Raw genomic sequence first — 17919 nt, forward strand, 5'->3', positions numbered from 1 at the left:
GACAGGATGTTTGTACAGTCTCGCCATCCCAAGAGACCCCCCCCCTCCTCCTCCTCTAACACTCCTCCCACACTCAATCCACCTCCCGCCGAGCCCGTGGCCTGACCCCCTGACCTCTTCCACTCACCAACAGTTGCCATATTAGCATTTCCAGTCCACTTAAAGCCTGGGAGGGGTGACTGAGGTAGCCCCCACTCTTCCTCTACTACTACAGCAGGCTTCATTCACATCCCAGTGACCCGCTGCCCAGGCCTACCAACCCGGACAACAGTCTGGGGTTAATGCACCAAGCACTCCCATTGTCTCTGAATTAATGAAGTGCTCCCTGCCTGTCCCTTCTGATTCAATGACAGTGAGACACATGACAAATGGTAACGCTTTAAATGGCTATCGACACACGCGGGGTGTAAAGCCACAGAGTCAGAGCTTGTGTTAGCACTGTGGCCGAGGCCCTGTAACGATAGTGCCGGCTGCCATCGATGCACTTTCGATGTCCACTCTGGGATCAATTTGGATCCTAGCAGCACCACGCTTCACAAAGGAGAAGGTGTTTTATATTGAAATGGATGGTTCTCATATGGAGGAGGAAGAGTCAAAGCCAGGGAGTGTTTTCACCTCAGAAAATGGAAGGTGAGACTTGCATCTTTTAAAGAATGGCGAGGGAGACCTCTAGTGGAAGGCAGAGGGATCCGTCCAGATTACCGTTGATGAATCTGGAAGATTGGGACCATGCAATAGATGTCAATTGGAATTTGATATAAAAGAATGAACGTGAACATTTGCTCCATCAGATCACATCAGGTCTCTTAATATGAATCACTCTGTACACTGTGCTGTTTTAGATGTGAATTCATTCATTCATTATTCCCTTTTTCTCTGCCCATGTTGTTTCTTTCCACAATTTATTGGCTGGCATATGATAATAAAATCTATGTATATATTTAATGTACACAAAGCAAATTTTTATAGAGAACTCATATTTACTTTTCTTTTTACTTTAATAATAATAATAATAATAATAATAATGATAGAGATGAAAAGAAGGAAAAGAGGAGAGACAAAGAAAATAAATTAATTATAGATGTGATTCCAGCACTAAGAAAGGAGAGGTGAGAGAAAGAATTAATATAAATCTCTCTGTCTTGTCATTACCAAATACTGTACTTTATATTTTCAAGTTGAAGGTTATTCAAATGTAGGCCTACAATTATTTTAATTTAAATGAATCTGACAATTATTTTCTTGATTAATCAGTTAATTGCTTGTTGTATAAAATGTCTATGACAATGTCCTAAAGCCCAAAGTGACGTCTTAGACATTCATTTTCCAATCATAAACCAGCAAAGCGCTTCATTTATTGTCTAAATATTATGCAAAATTACTTTTCTTGCAGCTCTAATGAAAGCAGCCAACTAGTTGATTTAGGAGGGTGGATGACTGGGTTCCCAATTTTATATAATCTAGAGTCTGACTTTTAAGGTGGATGAGGCTAGGGCGTCCTCGTGGAGACTGGAGAGTTTTGTGGTTTTGGTGGAAGGAGAAAGAGTCCAACAAGTCATGCCCAATGCTACTGGACAAACTTTCACAATTCAACAAATGCGTTCAATTTTAACTGAATGACTAAAACGTCTTCCCACTCATCATCAAACCTGTGGCCCAAATCAGCCTCAACAATCATACAACACATACACAGCTAATTTGTTGTTAACATTAATTGAAACAGACATTTTGGTCCCTAATTCCCTTTTAATGTCAGAACATTGTCATTTAACAAGGGATAAACAAATCAGTTTTAGTAGTCTTGCTTATGTATTTAGTCATTATTCCTTTATTATTGTCCACACACTTTCCACAGACAGTCTCTGCATGTGTGTCTCTCTTTGCTTCAACACGCTGCATCCCTCACACTGAGCCCGTGGATGTGTGGGTGCATCTCAGTCAGGCTTCGCAGCTGACAGCTTGTTACTGTGCATCACGCCACTGTAGGTGTGACCTTTAAGACTGACCTCTGACCTTCTCCTGTCACTGTAGTGCTGAGTATCCGCGGCGCTCAGGAGGAGGAGCCCCCGGATCCCCAGCTCATGCGGCTGGACAACATGCTGCTGGCAGAGGGCGTCTCCGGTCCGGAGAAAGGCGGAGGCTCGGCGGCGGCGGCAGCTGCTGCAGCGGCCTCAGGAGGAGCAGGGGCAGACAACTCTGCAGAGCACTCCGACTACAGGGCCAAGCTGTCCCAGATCAGACAGATCTACCACACAGAGCTGGAGAAGTATGAACAGGTGAGAACAGCAGACCTGACTGGATATATCAACATCAGACGTTTCATTTTTATTGACTTTTAATGAAGCGTTGATTGTTATAAGCTGTGAAAGTACCGTTTTTAATGCAGGCTTCTTGTTAAAAATGTGTAGAATGTAGATAATCACTTGAGTGATATCACTAGGGTTTAGAGCTGATTGATGATTGAATGATTAAATCCATTATCGATGAATCTGTTGATTATTTTCTGTAGAGGAAACAGAAAATAACGAAACAAATGTCATCACAGTTTCCCAGAACCCTAGGTGACTTGCTGAAATTGGTTGTTTTGTCTGAGCAACAGTCCAGGAACCAAATTCAATTGTACAATTATATAAAACAAAAAGCAAAAAAAAGCTTAGCTAATCCACAAAGTTGTGAGGCTGGAAAGAGCAAACATCTTTGCTTCAATTGTTATGTGAATCAGTGGCTAATTGTTTCAGCAGCAGTAGGGTTACTTTCTCATTCTTGACAAAGCTGCTACACAGCCAAACAACAGATTTCACAGGCAGAGTGGTTCTCTTCCTAATTACAATACAAACAATACCACTTTATTGTCAACCGTAGTGGACTTTAAAACATTAGATACCACAACAACCTGTAAAACAAGTGGCATTGACATGTAAAACTCGGGGTGCTCTTCAACCATTAGCATCAGTTGACATGAGCGTGACGAAGAAAAAAATAAATTGGAAATAAAGTTAAAAGTAAACTCGTCCCTAAAATCTGTGGACTTCCCCTTTAATACATCAGTGGATGTTACTCCATCACTTTATGGTTCTTGGCTTTCTGCTGAACCATTAGGGCACACTTGTGGATGCATTCTCTTATTATCTATTCATTTAGAGCCGAAAACAATTACTCAATTATTCAGTTAGTCAGAAGGTTCCCTTGTCCCAGCTACTCATTTATGAGGATTTGCTGTTATTCTTTATCTTACTTGGTAGTTAAGTGAATATTTTAAAGTTTCCGGACAAAACAAAACATTTGGTGATGTCACTTTAGCCTTTTGGGAATTGTGATGGTCGTTTTTCACTGTTACACTGACATCTCTTCGCAAAAGTCTCTGCACTTTTACTGCTCGATACACCCTCTAACACAAAAAAAGTTAATGGCTGTTAACATATATTTCACAGACTGTATCATTGCTGAGCTGGTCTATCATCCCACCTTTTGATTGCTCTTGTTTTTAATTCAGGATTTTATCCTGAGGCAAAATCAGCCTTTAACCAGGTGGCAACCCTCAATATATGTCAATCTCAGTAAGAATTCACTTCAACTTGTGTTTTCACCCCAGAATAGGCCAGCATATGCAGTAGACTTGTGTGTCTCTGAGTGTATTCCAAGCATAGTCTTGAAAGTCTGTTGTAGGGGGAATGATTTCCTCTCATTGCCTTGATAACCGATGCATTCATGACAACAGCATCCCTTTCAGATGAATATGAGTAAGACAGATGAACACGCAGATAGACAGACACAGACAAAGCCTGACACGGCTAAATCCAGAGAGAGATCGACAGGAGTGGAAGGAATAAAGAAGAGGAGACAGTAAGAGACACCGAGCTGGAGTGTAATATCGTGGCAGATTCACGCCTGGTGTCACACGGGGGGGATGAATGAAACGTCGTGGCATGTTCGTCTCTCAGGGTGGCTATGCTGTGAAAGTGTGTGCCTGAGAAGGGAACAGCTGTCATTGGTTCCTCTCAACACACTGCCATCACCACTTCTGTTAAATATGAAATATATCAGTGCTTGTATTCCCCCTTGGCTCTTTGAGAAAGCTTGCCCCAGAACTACATTAAGCAAACAGCTGGAATTTTTTTTGTCTTTTATCTGTGAATTTTAAATACTGTATGTCATTGTGTGTGTTTCTGCAATGGTGAATTTGATATGGCTGCGTTTACAAATTAAAGTCTTATTCACAGTTTTGTTGATCTTAGGGGATTGATTTATTCCTGTGTGTGTGTGTGTGTGTGTGTGGATCCTCCTTACAGGCATGTAACGAGTTCACCACCCACGTGATGAACCTCTTGCGGGAGCAGTCACGCACGCGGCCGATATCGCCCAAAGAGATCGAGCGCATGGTGAACATCATCCACCGCAAGTTCAGCTCCATCCAGATGCAGCTCAAACAGAGCACCTGCGAGGCCGTAATGATCCTGCGCTCCCGCTTCCTCGATGCCAGGTGTGTGTCCTTGTATACAGTACGTGTGAGTGCACATTTCCGTTCTGCAAAACCATACACTCGCATACACGCTGCAAATAACCTCCCCGTTAAACAGCATTGCAAATCATCATGTGCTTCCCTCCCAGCCTGATATCCATATGAATGGCTGATGTAGGAGGCATGCTGTAAACATGCTGTAACACAAGCTGTTTTGCTACTCACCACACACACAAGGATAGTTTGCATCTAAGGGTGCCATTTGGACCAGCATACCCAGCAAAACTGGCCAATAAGAGTTCCCTGCACACTCCATAACGCTAACTGTTTCCCTTTTTTAATGTAATCGCTTGTTCCTTTTGATGCGGGCTCGGGATTTGCATACATTTCTCCAAGGATAAATGTCGCTCAAAGTCTGAGTTGGAGGCACAACATTTAAATGAGGAATGCGCTCCCTTACAAAGCTCCCTATCTATTCTCTTGCAAATTATTGTGGTGGCGCAGCAGCGAGGGGAAGGGAGAGGAAGAGGAAAGCTTTCACTGGTTGAGAGGCACTGCCATGCTCGGCTCCGCTGATTAATCTACTGGCTGCTGGAGCCCATGCTGTGCACATTTACATATTCTCAAGCAGGCTTTTGGAGTGCGGGATGGAGATTTTAGCACAAATCTCCTCACCGGTGGATGCAAGCATGGAGATTTTACAGGGTCCCCCTGCAGCTTATGTAAAGCCCTCTTTAGATGTGGCACATGCAGACATGACCTGATAGGTGTAGGAGATAGAGGGTCAGTCAACTCATGGGCATCAGCATATGATATCTGTCTGTTATAGTGTTTTGTTGGGGGGAGGGCTGGACAAAAAATATAAGTTTGTATTTCATGTTTTATTAATCCAGCCTTGTTTCTCCACATATTTGCTGCCATTCATGCAGGGAAACATTGTACTTGGATTGTCAGTGTGTTATCTGTTTCTTCGTATTGTTTTCTTATACCACATTTTATAATATATCTGATTATCTAATTGGCACATATTGCTATTAAACCTGTTTCTTTTTCAAATATTACCTTACAGACTAGAATTTGTTTTGGTTTGGTGGCCCTCTATGTGCTATTATTGCTAATTCTTTTTCCAGTTGCTCATGAACACAGCTGTAGTGAAGCAGTTCTGGGCCAAATTTTTCTCATCATCAGCGTCTCAAAGCAAAGCTAGAGCTAAATTTAGAGTTCCTGGTGTGGCAGAGGTTTTTGCAAAAGAAAGAAATGTTTATCCAAAGCAAGACCAGGGAGACCTAAACAGATCATATAGTGGAAGACCAAGACACTGTCAAGCTAACATCTTGACTGCTGGGTTCACGTTAGTAAAACACAGAGTTTAGGTGATTGGCTTTCATTAAAACAACCTCTTCTTCAACAAGAAAACAACAACATGTCAAGCCATGTAGATGTTGATGAATCAACCTCTGTTTTATGGTTGCAATGTGAGAGCTTGTGTGAGGACATGTCTAAGTTAATGCAAAAGTCAATAAAACTTATTCTTCAGTTTGTGACTTGCATAGGATCATGTACAGATTGAGCTAAATAAAGCCCCACTCTATCCTGCAAAGGATTTTTATGACATCTGGTTAAAAGTTTATCACTTTCAAAGCCCCTTTGAGTAGGATTGACTTTGTCTCAATTTTTAACTTTAGTGACTCCTAGTGGTTGCATCAAAAAGACACTGTGTTGCAATGCACACCGCTATCCACTCTATGTTGTTATGATCAACGCAAACCGGGTTCTATTCCCGTTTTAATGCCTTGCTTCTTGCTTTTTGCAGACGGAAAAGACGAAACTTCAACAAGCAGGCAACAGAGATCCTGAACGAGTATTTCTACTCACACCTCAGTAACCCCTACCCCAGCGAGGAGGCTAAAGAAGAGCTGGCAAAGAAATGTGCCATCACAGTTGCCCAGGTACACCACAGATCAGTGGCTCCCCACACCACACCACCTGTAGGAAAACTACAGTACGTAGAACAGTGGGACGAACACGATTTCTAATCTGAAGCAGCTGTGAGCGTCTTGGCAAGTAACCTGATATGTTTTCTGACTGCCATGTGTACAGACAGCTCCTCTAATCTTTTAGCAGAAGCTTTCATTGAGACAACAAAGGACTCAAAGTATAAATATGCCATGTCATAAGTTTGTTGTCTTGTAATTCAAGCCAGACAAAGCTATTTTTGACCAATGACTGTTTCTATTGAAGTAACACAAGCTAAAGACAACAGCGCTGTCATAATTCTCATCTCATCATATAATTTTTCTTATAATGCACAAAATATACAAAATCCAGAGTCAGTAAAAGTACTTCTGTGAACAACAACAACTTTTGATAATTTATATTTGTTTAAACAATTCTTTCCTTGATGATTATGAAATTAGTTTTTTTTTTTGCCAATGATCAAACCAAGTTAAAAGAAATTATATATTTTTTTATTTTATTTTATTAATTGACTAATTAAAAAGATCAATATGTTTTGTTTGTGAAAATAATAGTTTCAGCCCTACAGTATATGGAAGTAATTAACAGGACCATTAGCCTCTGAAAATTAGCACTGCAGCCATATGAGGCATGTGCAGTGCAATGATGATTTACTATAAATCTTACTGTAACTTACCAAACATCTGAAGACACTTGAGATGTTTGTGCCAGTGCTGCTGACGAGCAAAAAGAGTCAAATATTTAGGCACCTTGTGTTTTAATCCTTGCATTCTAGCGCTCAAGTTGTTTCAATCCTGTGAGAATTGATAATAAGGAAAACAATGACAACACCAAGGTAAACAGCAGTTTGTGTTTTGAATCCATCATTTGGGAATGGATTGCTTTCTCAATTGGTTTCATTAATTTATACCGAGTGATTTGAGGATGCATCTGGGCCTGATTGTGGAAGCTGCTCTGCGGCTGAATGATTTGTAGAGTTTCCGTTTCTTGGCCATAATAAAGGAGAATGTTTACCTACTCTGTGTATTGGAAACTTTGCAGGATTGATTTGGTTTTCATTTTAATGTTGTTTATCATTAGCACTGGGATTACCCCCCTGGCTTCATCTGGGAGTCCATTAGCAGTAATGGGTGTTAGTGGATGTTGACTGATTGGTGCTTGCGTGAGTTCTGATGATAGCTGCAGTCATGGTGACATAATGAGACTGTTATTGGCAATCATTCCATTCTGGCACTAATGCGGATTCACAGCACCAGTCTATGTAGCCCCTACCTCTGACAGAGGCTCTCTGCAGTGTTACACATGCCATTAAGGCCATGCAAGCTAAAGACTACCGGGATTTCTCTGCTTGCCCTCAAATGTGGAGAGGCTCTGTATGTTGAGATTTCATGAGAATTAAACTACATTTTCTTGTTTGTCTGCTCAGGTTTCCAACTGGTTTGGGAATAAAAGAATCAGATACAAGAAAAACATTGGTAAGTTCCAAGAAGAAGCCAACATGTACGCTGCGAGAACTGCCGTGAATGCGGCTAATGCATCCTCACATGGAAGCCAAGCAAATTCACCCTCAACTCCAAACTCTGCAGGTGAGACAGGAAGTCCCTGGCTCTGCTCAGCTATTAGACATGTACCTCCTCTCTGTGCATTACTACAACTAAACTATTGCAGTGTGAATCAGTTTGAGGCTATTCAATGCTGGTGCTGGTGATTTGTAAGGAATGAAAGAATTAGGACTAACAAAAAGGCTGTTCTTGTACAAGGAACACGCCTATCGCCTGGTAATGCACCATTATCATACTACAGGTTAATTTCCCCTTAACAAATACAACTAGCTCTCTAGAACAAAGCTGTCAGAGAGTAGCCAACCTGAGCCCCATGCCAAGTCTCCCTATGCTTACTGTCCTTTTGTCTTCATATCAATTAATCACATTCTTCATGTATGACTATTTAACTCTGTATTCATCATGTTCTGCTGTACTGACATTCAAAGGATAGGTCTGGTGATATTCTATACTTCTTTCTTATTGTCAACAAATCAATTAAAAAGACAAAACCATTGAAGAATTAAATCTACTAACAAGTACTGCCTGCAACATCCTCAAAGCTGAAGCTATATATATATATTTAGTACACTGATTGGAAGTCGAACAGAGAAGTCGGAAAGTACTGAAAGACAGAATAACATTTGGTTAATTTTGGGTCTTTTTATGAGACTTGTTGATAATAAAAAACAAATAAAAACAAAAATAGAATAATGCTAGCCTTATCTTTTAAAGCTACAGTCCATTATTTGAGAGTCAGACATGTTTAGCCTAGCACAGAACAAGTGTGCAAAGCAGATGCAACTAGCTAAGATCCATAAAAAGTGAGAAAATATACATAAACAACTCCAAAGCTGATTTATATGCATGATGTATCCTGTTGTACCAAATAGTGACCAAAAAAATTCTGAAGTCCCACAGTCCGATGCATTGTCACATTTAACAGAGCTAGGCCCACAGTTTCCCCCTACGTCTAGTGCTTGTACTAAGCTAGGCTAAACACGCTACTTCTATAGTTAACTAAAAATTGAATGATTATTGATAATTTGACCTTGGGAAAGACAGCAAGAAAGGCCATTTGGACTGCTTTTTCAATTCTTGTTTTTTTTTTCCTGGTTGTAGCTTAGCCGTGACTAACCTTTCCAGAGCACTAATACACAAAAACGTACTTGACACAAACCACTCCTGTGTCGGGTTACAGCTGTATCTCCTCTGTCCTCATGTGTTCATTAGTTTATTCTTGGCTCCGTTCATCTCATCTAACAGAGCCTGTCTGGCTGCTCGCTAACTTCTGCATGGTGCTCCTCCAGGCTGCTGCCTGGACCAGCCAACTTGCTTTGCTGCTTGCTCTCTGTCTCTCTGTGATTCGACTGCTCCCTCTCTCCTCTCAGGTTCTGCTGGCTCTTTTAACATGTCAAACTCCGGGGACTTGTTCATGAGCGTGCAGTCTCTCAATGGGGACTCGTACCAGGGGGCTCAGGTGGGAGCCAACGTGCAGTCGCAGGTAGGGCTGTGAGCAGCGCAGCAGATAATGCAGGGGCAGACCCACCTCACTTCCCCGTAGACCTTTCTCACAGCAGACATTTTGACTTCCACAGGTGTAACTACTATCATTAATAAGACTGTTTGTTGTATTCAAGGTATTTAGTAGTAATTTATTAGTATTTGACTATTTGACATGTACCACATGTCCACATTAATCAAGCTAATTTTTAAATATTTACTGAGTATGTTGTAACTGCAAGGCTAGCAATAGTGCTAACCATCTTGGAACAGTGCGGGAACGCTCCCGAGTTGGAAAAATGGGAGGCTTTGGGCTTTCCCATTCTGCCAACATTGCGTGAACGCACAGTCGTGTTTTCTTGATGTTGTCTTTGACAGACTGTATATTTGCATGAACGAATTTTATTTTGTTGTCTGAAAATATGTCGCAACCTTAAATATTGCAAGCCTTGCTAGCATGAACAGACTCTTGTTTCGACGTCCCTCAAGGCAAACTGACCCAACAGTTTATAAAAAAAACTAGCTCACTTGAACCTAAATGGAACAGAGCCATCATTAATGGTATCAATTATACCTGTGCTTTTCCTACTAAGCCAAGTCAAACTGTCTGTTGTGAAAAAGGACAAAACAGGCTTACACTGGCTCCAATATAGAGCTTCTTTACAGTCTCAGGGGCAGAATATTTGTGTGTTCAATGTGTTCACCATGTGAATACTTTTTATTTTAACTAGAAAAAAGCAAAAGTTTTTTTTATCCTAAATGTCTTTTTTTGTTTGATTGGACCTTGTTGTCTCCAAGGATATACTTGCAGCAGTGTACTCTTGTTGTGTCTCTTGTCATCTTGTCATCCTCTCTCTTTTCTCTTGTGCTTCTCTTGTGTTGACTCTGACCTTGCTTTGTTTGTTGTTTCTGAATGTTTCAGGTGGATACCCTTCGCCATGTTATCAGTCAGACAGGCGGATACAGTGAAGGACTCACGGCCAACCAGATGTACAGTCCGCAGGCCATCAATGTAAGGATTGTTTTCCTTTTTTCTTTCTCTCCCAACCAATTATTTCAAAGCCATAGGGCTCAGAATGCCACTTAGCTGGACTTGTCTCTGCACCGTGGTCACCTAGTTGATTGCTTCTGTATCGCTCGCGCCATGGGCAGCACGATGGCCGACGTACGCAGGCGTGGGGCCGGCCACACACATGCAGAGCCGCCGTCTGAGCCTGTCATGTTCGCTCAGGTCTGGCGTAGCACCTGCAGCCACGTACCGTCAGCCGCGAGCGAACTGCACAAACAGGTGACACCTCCTGCACTGGACTTCAAATCCCTCTGACCACCTGACCCGTGATTAGCAGCCCCGGGGCCAGAAGCTCCCATTAAAGCCTCCTAGGAGACATCGCTGTCCCGCTAAAAATAAAATCTTACGCCGCTGGAAACAACTCCTCATGTGCCATAGGGTTGTGCTCCCCTCATGTTTGTCTTATTTTGCAGCAGAGTGTGGGTATAGAAGTGGGGGTTGGGGTTAAGGGGGGGAGGGTTGCTTGCTGGCGGCTGCAAACAGTAGGGAAATTCACAGCGACAAGCCGTGTCGTAAAGGGGAAAATCGATAAGACAGACACAAGGAGAGCAGAGTGTGGACTTGGGACAGCAATCCAAGCGCATTGCTCAGATCATGTTCCTGCCACACTAATGGCCCTGACAGCGAGCCGCGCTGAGAGGACGAGGACGGTCACAGCCGCGGCTGGGTTCCTCCGCTGTCGTCGTCGTGCCTCAGTGGCCATATGATAATCAGATGAAATGTCTCCCGTAGAAAAACATGTATGTGTATTCAAATAGGCTTTCTGGCTGCTCCGAGCACATCCCACAGCCTGCTGTGCTAACCCTGAGAGGCCGCTAACGTATTCAGGCCCTGTTCTTTCTCAGTCCTTTGACCCCACAAATACAGTTCTCCTTGGACGCCTGCTTGCTCTTCCACATCCTACACTGCCACAATATGCTGTGTTATTCACTTTTATACCCTGTAAAGAAGCCCTGCAATGCATAATGTAAGAGCAGGATATCTGTGTGCCCAGCTGTTTGCCTGTGATTTATGTAGCTAAGGCTTGTAAGTGAGGAATTCTGGCAGTTCACTTTTACTACAATATGTGATCCTCAGTTTTGTTGGATATATTTTTCCGAATAGTGGTATTTTCTAGAGCCCGACTGATATGGGATTTTTAAGTCCGATACTGATCACGAGATATGAAGATTTTAAAATCCGATAGCTGATGTTTCGGCCGATATATTTTTTATCTATTTTATATATTTTTTCCCTTTATTTTAAGAAAACAAGATTATTTGAGACCATACCAAGATACCGTGACATAATACAGTATGAAAAAAACTTTGTTATTGTTTGAAATAGCACTTTGAACAAAAGTACAACAAAATATATAAAATGTTTTGATAAATAAGAGTCAAATGCATAAAAATACAGACTTTTTTTTAAAATATCTTATTTGTTATAAATTATAGAGTACAACTACTAATGAACATTAAAGTAAATAGTGTATTGTGGGGGCCAGCAAAACAGAAACTATAAAAAAAAATACCTATGTACTAATACTGCTACTACTACAAATAATACCATATATCATATCTCATGTCATTGCTATAATATTAATGATAAAGAGGGCTCTCCTACATAGGCAAAAAATTATGTATATATTTCTTGTCATGCAATAGTTATTACCTTACATATAATCTGCCACAATGACTACTTTCCACTATGTAGCATATTCACATCTAGTTTATCCCTTTATTAGCACTCTGTTCTTTGTTCTGTCCAAAGCTACGAGAAACCATTTCTCACCACCACCTGGCTCTAATACATATCGGTGACACAGAGGAAATGCTTCCGTTTAATTAATATAATACTACATGACTGTTTAGAAGGAGGACATGCAACGTTTCACATTCAAAAGAAGAGTTAATGTTAGAGAACTTTGTTAGGCAGGAAGCCGTGTGAGATTCTTGTACAGCTTACGTTTATTCAGAGACAAGCAGCTCGCAGATATATTTAGAAAACATTAAACATTATAGTTTAACTGCTCATTAATAATGTTAGCTCTCCTCTACTGATAAACACGGCATTGGCTTTGTGGCTAATTTAACAATGGGCAGTGTTAGCTGCTGTAAGTTAAATGTTAAATAATATTTAGAACTGATGAACTAGGCAGAAATGAGAGAATCGTTGCCACACTGTTTCAGAAATAAATCTACAATCGCGTCTGTCAGCGTTACGTTAGCCTCCACCACTCACCTACTGAAACATTAAACATCCTGCTGTGACCCAGGTGAGTGCAGTGAAAAAACGGGAGGGTTAGCAAGTCTGGCATGAATGTTTTCAGGAGAGGAGAAGTGATGAAGCCTATTTGTACTATTATTTAAGTCCTGTAATTGACGTGACAAATGAACAACTCACTGTAAAAACTGAGTGTGAGAGCTATCAGGAGCTACTCATGGTAGCTCTGGTGGACTGCGGTCAGTCTGTGGTGCCGCAGTGTTTTGAACAGAGGAGCTGCAGAGCGCCCTCTGGTGGGCAAACTATGCAACACGTGACCTGAGGGAAGGATCTAGCGCTCTGTTTCTTTTTTAATAGTCAAATATTGGCTGTTATAAACGCTGATGCAGATACATCTGCAAGTAGCTTATATCGGCCAATAATATCTGCAAAACGATAACGTATAGTATCTAGTATTTTCTGTCAAAGTTGTTACTCTTGTGTGTTTTATGTCATCTGGATTTCTCAAATATTTCTGAGCACAGAGGAGTTCCAAATGGGTTATACTATAAAACTACATAAAGATAAAGTTTTTTTTATTAATTTTTGCTTTTAAAACTAAAACATGATCCAAAAAGTACAAATAGATCAGTCCTAGATATCTGCTGCACAAACCCCACCCACGTGGGATCTCAACCGCAAATCAGACAAATTATGTTACATATTTATTGTTAATTAAATACATGTATACCCTGTATCCAGGAAAACAGTTTTCCAAATATTTGAAGACAGATGTTATGAATGAAAAGTGGAGCAAATGATGAGAGTTTAATGAAACATCTTATCTGAAATGGAAAGACTGGATAATGACTGAGCAGATACGTAATGCATGCTGTGGATGATTACAGCCATAATTACAATTTTGAAACAGGCAGAGCGCCACGAAAGTCAGACATTCTACAATCTGACCCCTCCACTTTTGATTACACACCACTGTCTGCCGCCTTTAAATAACAGGCTTGGAAATGAAAGGCTGTCGAGAACCATTTCCACTTTTTCTGATGGCTTTAAATTTGCTATTAATTATCCTAAATGCTTTTTAACAGGCCGATCTCTTGTAGTGGAAAGGCCCTCCATAGCTTTTCTTCTGTGTATGTTCTTCATTATATGAATCTGAGTATACGGTGTATGATGGGGTTGAGACTGTAATTCACTCCATTTCTGCTTGGTTGAAACCAGATTTTTTTTTTTTATGTCAGTCTTATTTTGAAATATTAGCTGTAATTTGAGCTAGGTTAGCTTTTCCTCCAATCCAGGAGGCAATTTGCCTTAAGGCTGTGCGGCACTGTGTGGTGAATAGCTCAAAGTGCCCTGGCATTACATGCCGCATTCTTACACGACCTTGCCCTCAGGACTTCCATTCATTGTATCTCACTTGCTTTGACCCAGCTGCTTTGAGTAATGAATATGAAAGTAATAGCCTCTACCCACTCACCCACCCCCAACTTTTTGTTCTCTTTTTTTTTTCTCTTAGGCAAACGGTGGCTGGCAGGATGCTCCGACCCCCTCATCAGTGACTTCACCCACAGAAGGACCCGGAAGCGTTCACTCTGACACCTCCAACTGATCCTCCACCCGCTCACCCCTCCATCCTTTTCTTCCTAACTTCCTCCATCACTGCACTCCCAGCCATATCTCCCAAAACTAATGCTGAACCCCATCGGGGACAGGACATGACGTGCTGCGTGTAGTCACACGGCGGGACACAGTTGGGATCTCGGATGACATTTTCACCATTATGGACAAATATTTCACTTTTCCTATCTGGACCATCGCAGCACCGTTAGCAGCCTGCGTAGGAGACTCATATCTACACTTCACAGTTTGTACAGTTTCCACTCGATGTCCATGTTGCCTCTTTGTATTTCTCTTACATTATATGTTCACACAGTAGGCACACAGATAGCAGAGTAACGCCCCACATCTTGTAAATTGAAACGCTTTCACACTACCTCTATTCGAAATAACAGAGAAAAAAACATTTCAAATGCTTTGGTTTTACAAATTTTTATAATTATTGGAATTTTACTGTACACCACACCATGCCCTGTCATTACACCTCTGTTTTTATTACCGTGCTCACAAATTTTGTTTATCTATAGTGCCAAAGTTCAACCCTGGAGGTGAATTTTGATAATGTTACATTATATGTTTGTATGTCATGTCCTTACATTTTTCATGTCATACTTAGTATGAAGTATTATTATGTTAGTCCAGTCATATTCTTCTAATTCTGGTCTGGTAATACCCAAGTATTCAGCCTTGATTTATATAGTTTGTATTCAGAACTTCTACAATAGACAATGGCATATAAGGTATTTTATATTTTATTGCCAGGGTAGTAGGTTTTCTGCTCATATGCAGTACAATAATGCAGGAAATCACATCTTTTACACAAACAATTTACATATTGAGTTACAGAGAGTGTTGCAGTTCTGTCATGCATGTTGGCTGCACCACAGTATTCAAAGAAAAATTGACCTGAAATGCATTAATTGGAGGAAAACATTAGCAGCAATTACGGCACGTCAATATGTATTAAAGCACAATATCACCTAATGATTGAACTCAAAGGGCAGCATTTGTAAATTTGAAAACAATACAGAGGAAATTTTAAGATTTAACTATAGTAGTCATATATGGAAGAAAGAGCGTGTACACACCAGTACATTATCATACATTGTCAGTGTGTATCAGTGAGATCAATAGAGCCAAAAACTGCTGGGAACCAAATCCAAAAAAAATTTTTAATTCTGATTTTAAGCTACTATGTTGACGGGAATTAACACATTGCATGATTATATTTGTGTAATAATCTTGTGAATGCGATGAGAACATTTTTAGCACAGACTAGATTTTGGTGTTTGCCCAAATTAAATTATTCTTTACACGATAGGAATATTCTTTGTGCGCAAGCAAAATAATTTATTTCTGCGCTCAAAATATCCCATTGCACTCTCAGGATTGCAGCACAAATATAACGCTGTATGCATTCAGTGCTGAAAAAACACGGGGTCACTTTTCCCGTAACCCCTGTTCTCTGATAACATTAGTGAGAAGAGTCCCTTCACTTTCGTTTTGTTTTAAAATGACACTAAAAATCCCACATTCATCAACACAAACCAATCCAAAATGTGAAATTAAATTTATTGTATGTACAGTATAGTATGTGGTCTAACATGTATACATGATTACAGTAGTCCTCATAAGATATCTGCATTTACATACTTTGATACCAAAAAAATGGCAGAATTTTTATCCTCTACATTGGGATCAGCTTTACTGACATTTTCTTTTTCCTCTTTTCGTAGGATTTTAGGACCTGCGTTACTCAGTATATCATAATGCGCTTGTACTCTGTATTCAAAGCCAAAAAAATGCAGTTGGAATACAGAAGTGTTTATATAAATTCAAATGGAAACAAATACACTGATGGCACACAAATCCAGATAATGTTTGGATATATTTTTATGTCTCCATTTTGTGAATAACTCATTTCTTTTGTTTTCATCTGATATTATTTGCTTTGCTACAGGACTGTTTCTTTTTTTTCAATGTTACCATTATATGTGAATTAGCCCAAGAATGCTCTATATACAGTATGTAGATATGCACCTTTAATCTTTTTTTGCATCTTTGAATTTGGGCAGTAGCCTTTTTAACATGGCCTGATAGAGCTCCTGTTGGATTTAGGGTGAAATCATTATTATTATTTTATACTCTGACCAACAAAACAAGCCTGCCTTCAAGATGACTACTGTCCGAATAAAGGTGACGTGAAAAGTTATTGTTAACATGCCCTCTGGAATTGCTTTTAGCTTAACCCTTACAGAAAACTAAATTTAATCCCGAGGTCCCAAACAGTTACTATACAGCCTGAAAAACACAGGTATTTTTTAACACTTGTCAGTGTGTTTGTATTTATTACACATGTATGAAATCATGGATGTTTCAGAGCTACTGTCTGGAGGTCAACCACGGCATGATAACAACAAACAAACCCATTTGGATCATTCTGAGTGGCTCCTACTCGACTCACCTGCTCAGTATGACAGTCGAGAGTCCGAGCACCATTGAAGTGATGCACAGAACCTGCCTCAGTCGTGTCTTCTGAAGTCATTGGAGTGAATTGACAGCACTGGCCATGCAAGGCAAACACAAGGATTGTTTTTTCGCCCCTGAAAAAAGGCTTAACTCTTCTTTTCACATTGCCTGTCAAATATTATCGAAGCTTCATGTAATGATGCTTTTTAGTTTTTGAATATAAAAGGAAAAGAGACATGAAAAGAAAAATGAACAATTTGTAAAACATAAAATGTTTTATTTGTTGCATGTCTTTTTGTTCTTCAATAAAATAACGTACTGCAGTGTTTTGAATGTTCACTTCTTTTTTATAAGGATTTTGGAGTGAAATCGTGGAGCCCTTTTTCTTGACAGGTTTTAACTTTTAAGATCTCTGCGTATGTAAAAAAGCTATCAAATGGAAAACTATTGTCTTTTTAATTCCAATTCAAAACATGTTTTCTGTGGAGAAAAATAGCTGAAAGGTGTAGGTTTTATGGTCTCTTCATTTGTACTGGCAATGCGTATCCCAAATAAATTGTTTCTTTTGTTGCATAAATTGCAGTTATGTCATTTCTCACGTCAAGTTTCATGTGCTTTTATCGAGTTTTCCACAAATGTATGGCTGAATTTCATCTCTTAACATGTGTGTGGTTTCTCCTCCAGACTTTTGTAACAGGGTCAGGGTCAGGAGTCACTGGAGGACACAAGTTTACACATTGTCAGTCCAACACCTCTGGATAACATTGCACGTCACACGTCCAACTATGCTATGGCACGCAGGCATTTTATCAACACTAACATAGCGCCGGAGCTCGGCCGAGGTGCCGAAGGTGTGAAAGGGACATTTTCACAGTTTTCGAAGTGAGTGAAAGCTGTGCGCTCCCAGCAGACAGAACACCGCCCCTCCCTTCCCCACACCCAGCGCTCCCTCCGAGGCATGGTTAATGTGCGTTCCCTGAAAGAGGCGGAATCCACACTTATCTCTCTCCTCCAGATAAACCAGACAGGATGTCTGATTCTGCTCTTTCAATTCATCCGTCCCTGGGAAGAAAAAAAAAACA

The 17919-nt window shown here is 40.5% G+C and overlaps 1 protein-coding gene across 3 annotated transcripts in view; it reads left to right on the top strand.

Annotated features, from left to right (window-relative positions):
- Positions 1-17414, top strand: part of LOC119901222 (pre-B-cell leukemia transcription factor 1) — a 58725-nt gene extending 41311 nt beyond the window's left edge. Inside the window, exons 3-9 of one of the 3 annotated variants that reach the window (XM_038716789.1) lie at positions 2032-2276; positions 4290-4480; positions 6273-6408; positions 7863-8022; positions 9369-9481; positions 10403-10492; positions 14268-17414. In XM_038716789.1, the coding sequence (XP_038572717.1) occupies positions 2032-2276; positions 4290-4480; positions 6273-6408; positions 7863-8022; positions 9369-9481; positions 10403-10492; positions 14268-14360 (1028 nt within the window). In that variant the 3' untranslated portion in view covers positions 14361-17414. The remainder of the gene's footprint in view (positions 1-2031; positions 2277-4289; positions 4481-6272; positions 6409-7862; positions 8023-9368; positions 9482-10402; positions 10493-14267) is intronic. The other 2 variants (XM_038716791.1, XM_038716792.1) reach the window with 2 other exon arrangements.
- The last annotated feature ends 505 nt before the right edge of the window (positions 17415-17919 follow it).

This window comes from Micropterus salmoides, unplaced genomic scaffold, assembly GCF_014851395.1.
Source record: "Micropterus salmoides isolate LMB-PRFRI ecotype aquatic unplaced genomic scaffold, ASM1485139v1 Ms_hic_scaffold_13, whole genome shotgun sequence".
Taxonomy (NCBI): Eukaryota; Metazoa; Chordata; class Actinopteri; order Centrarchiformes; family Centrarchidae; genus Micropterus; species Micropterus salmoides.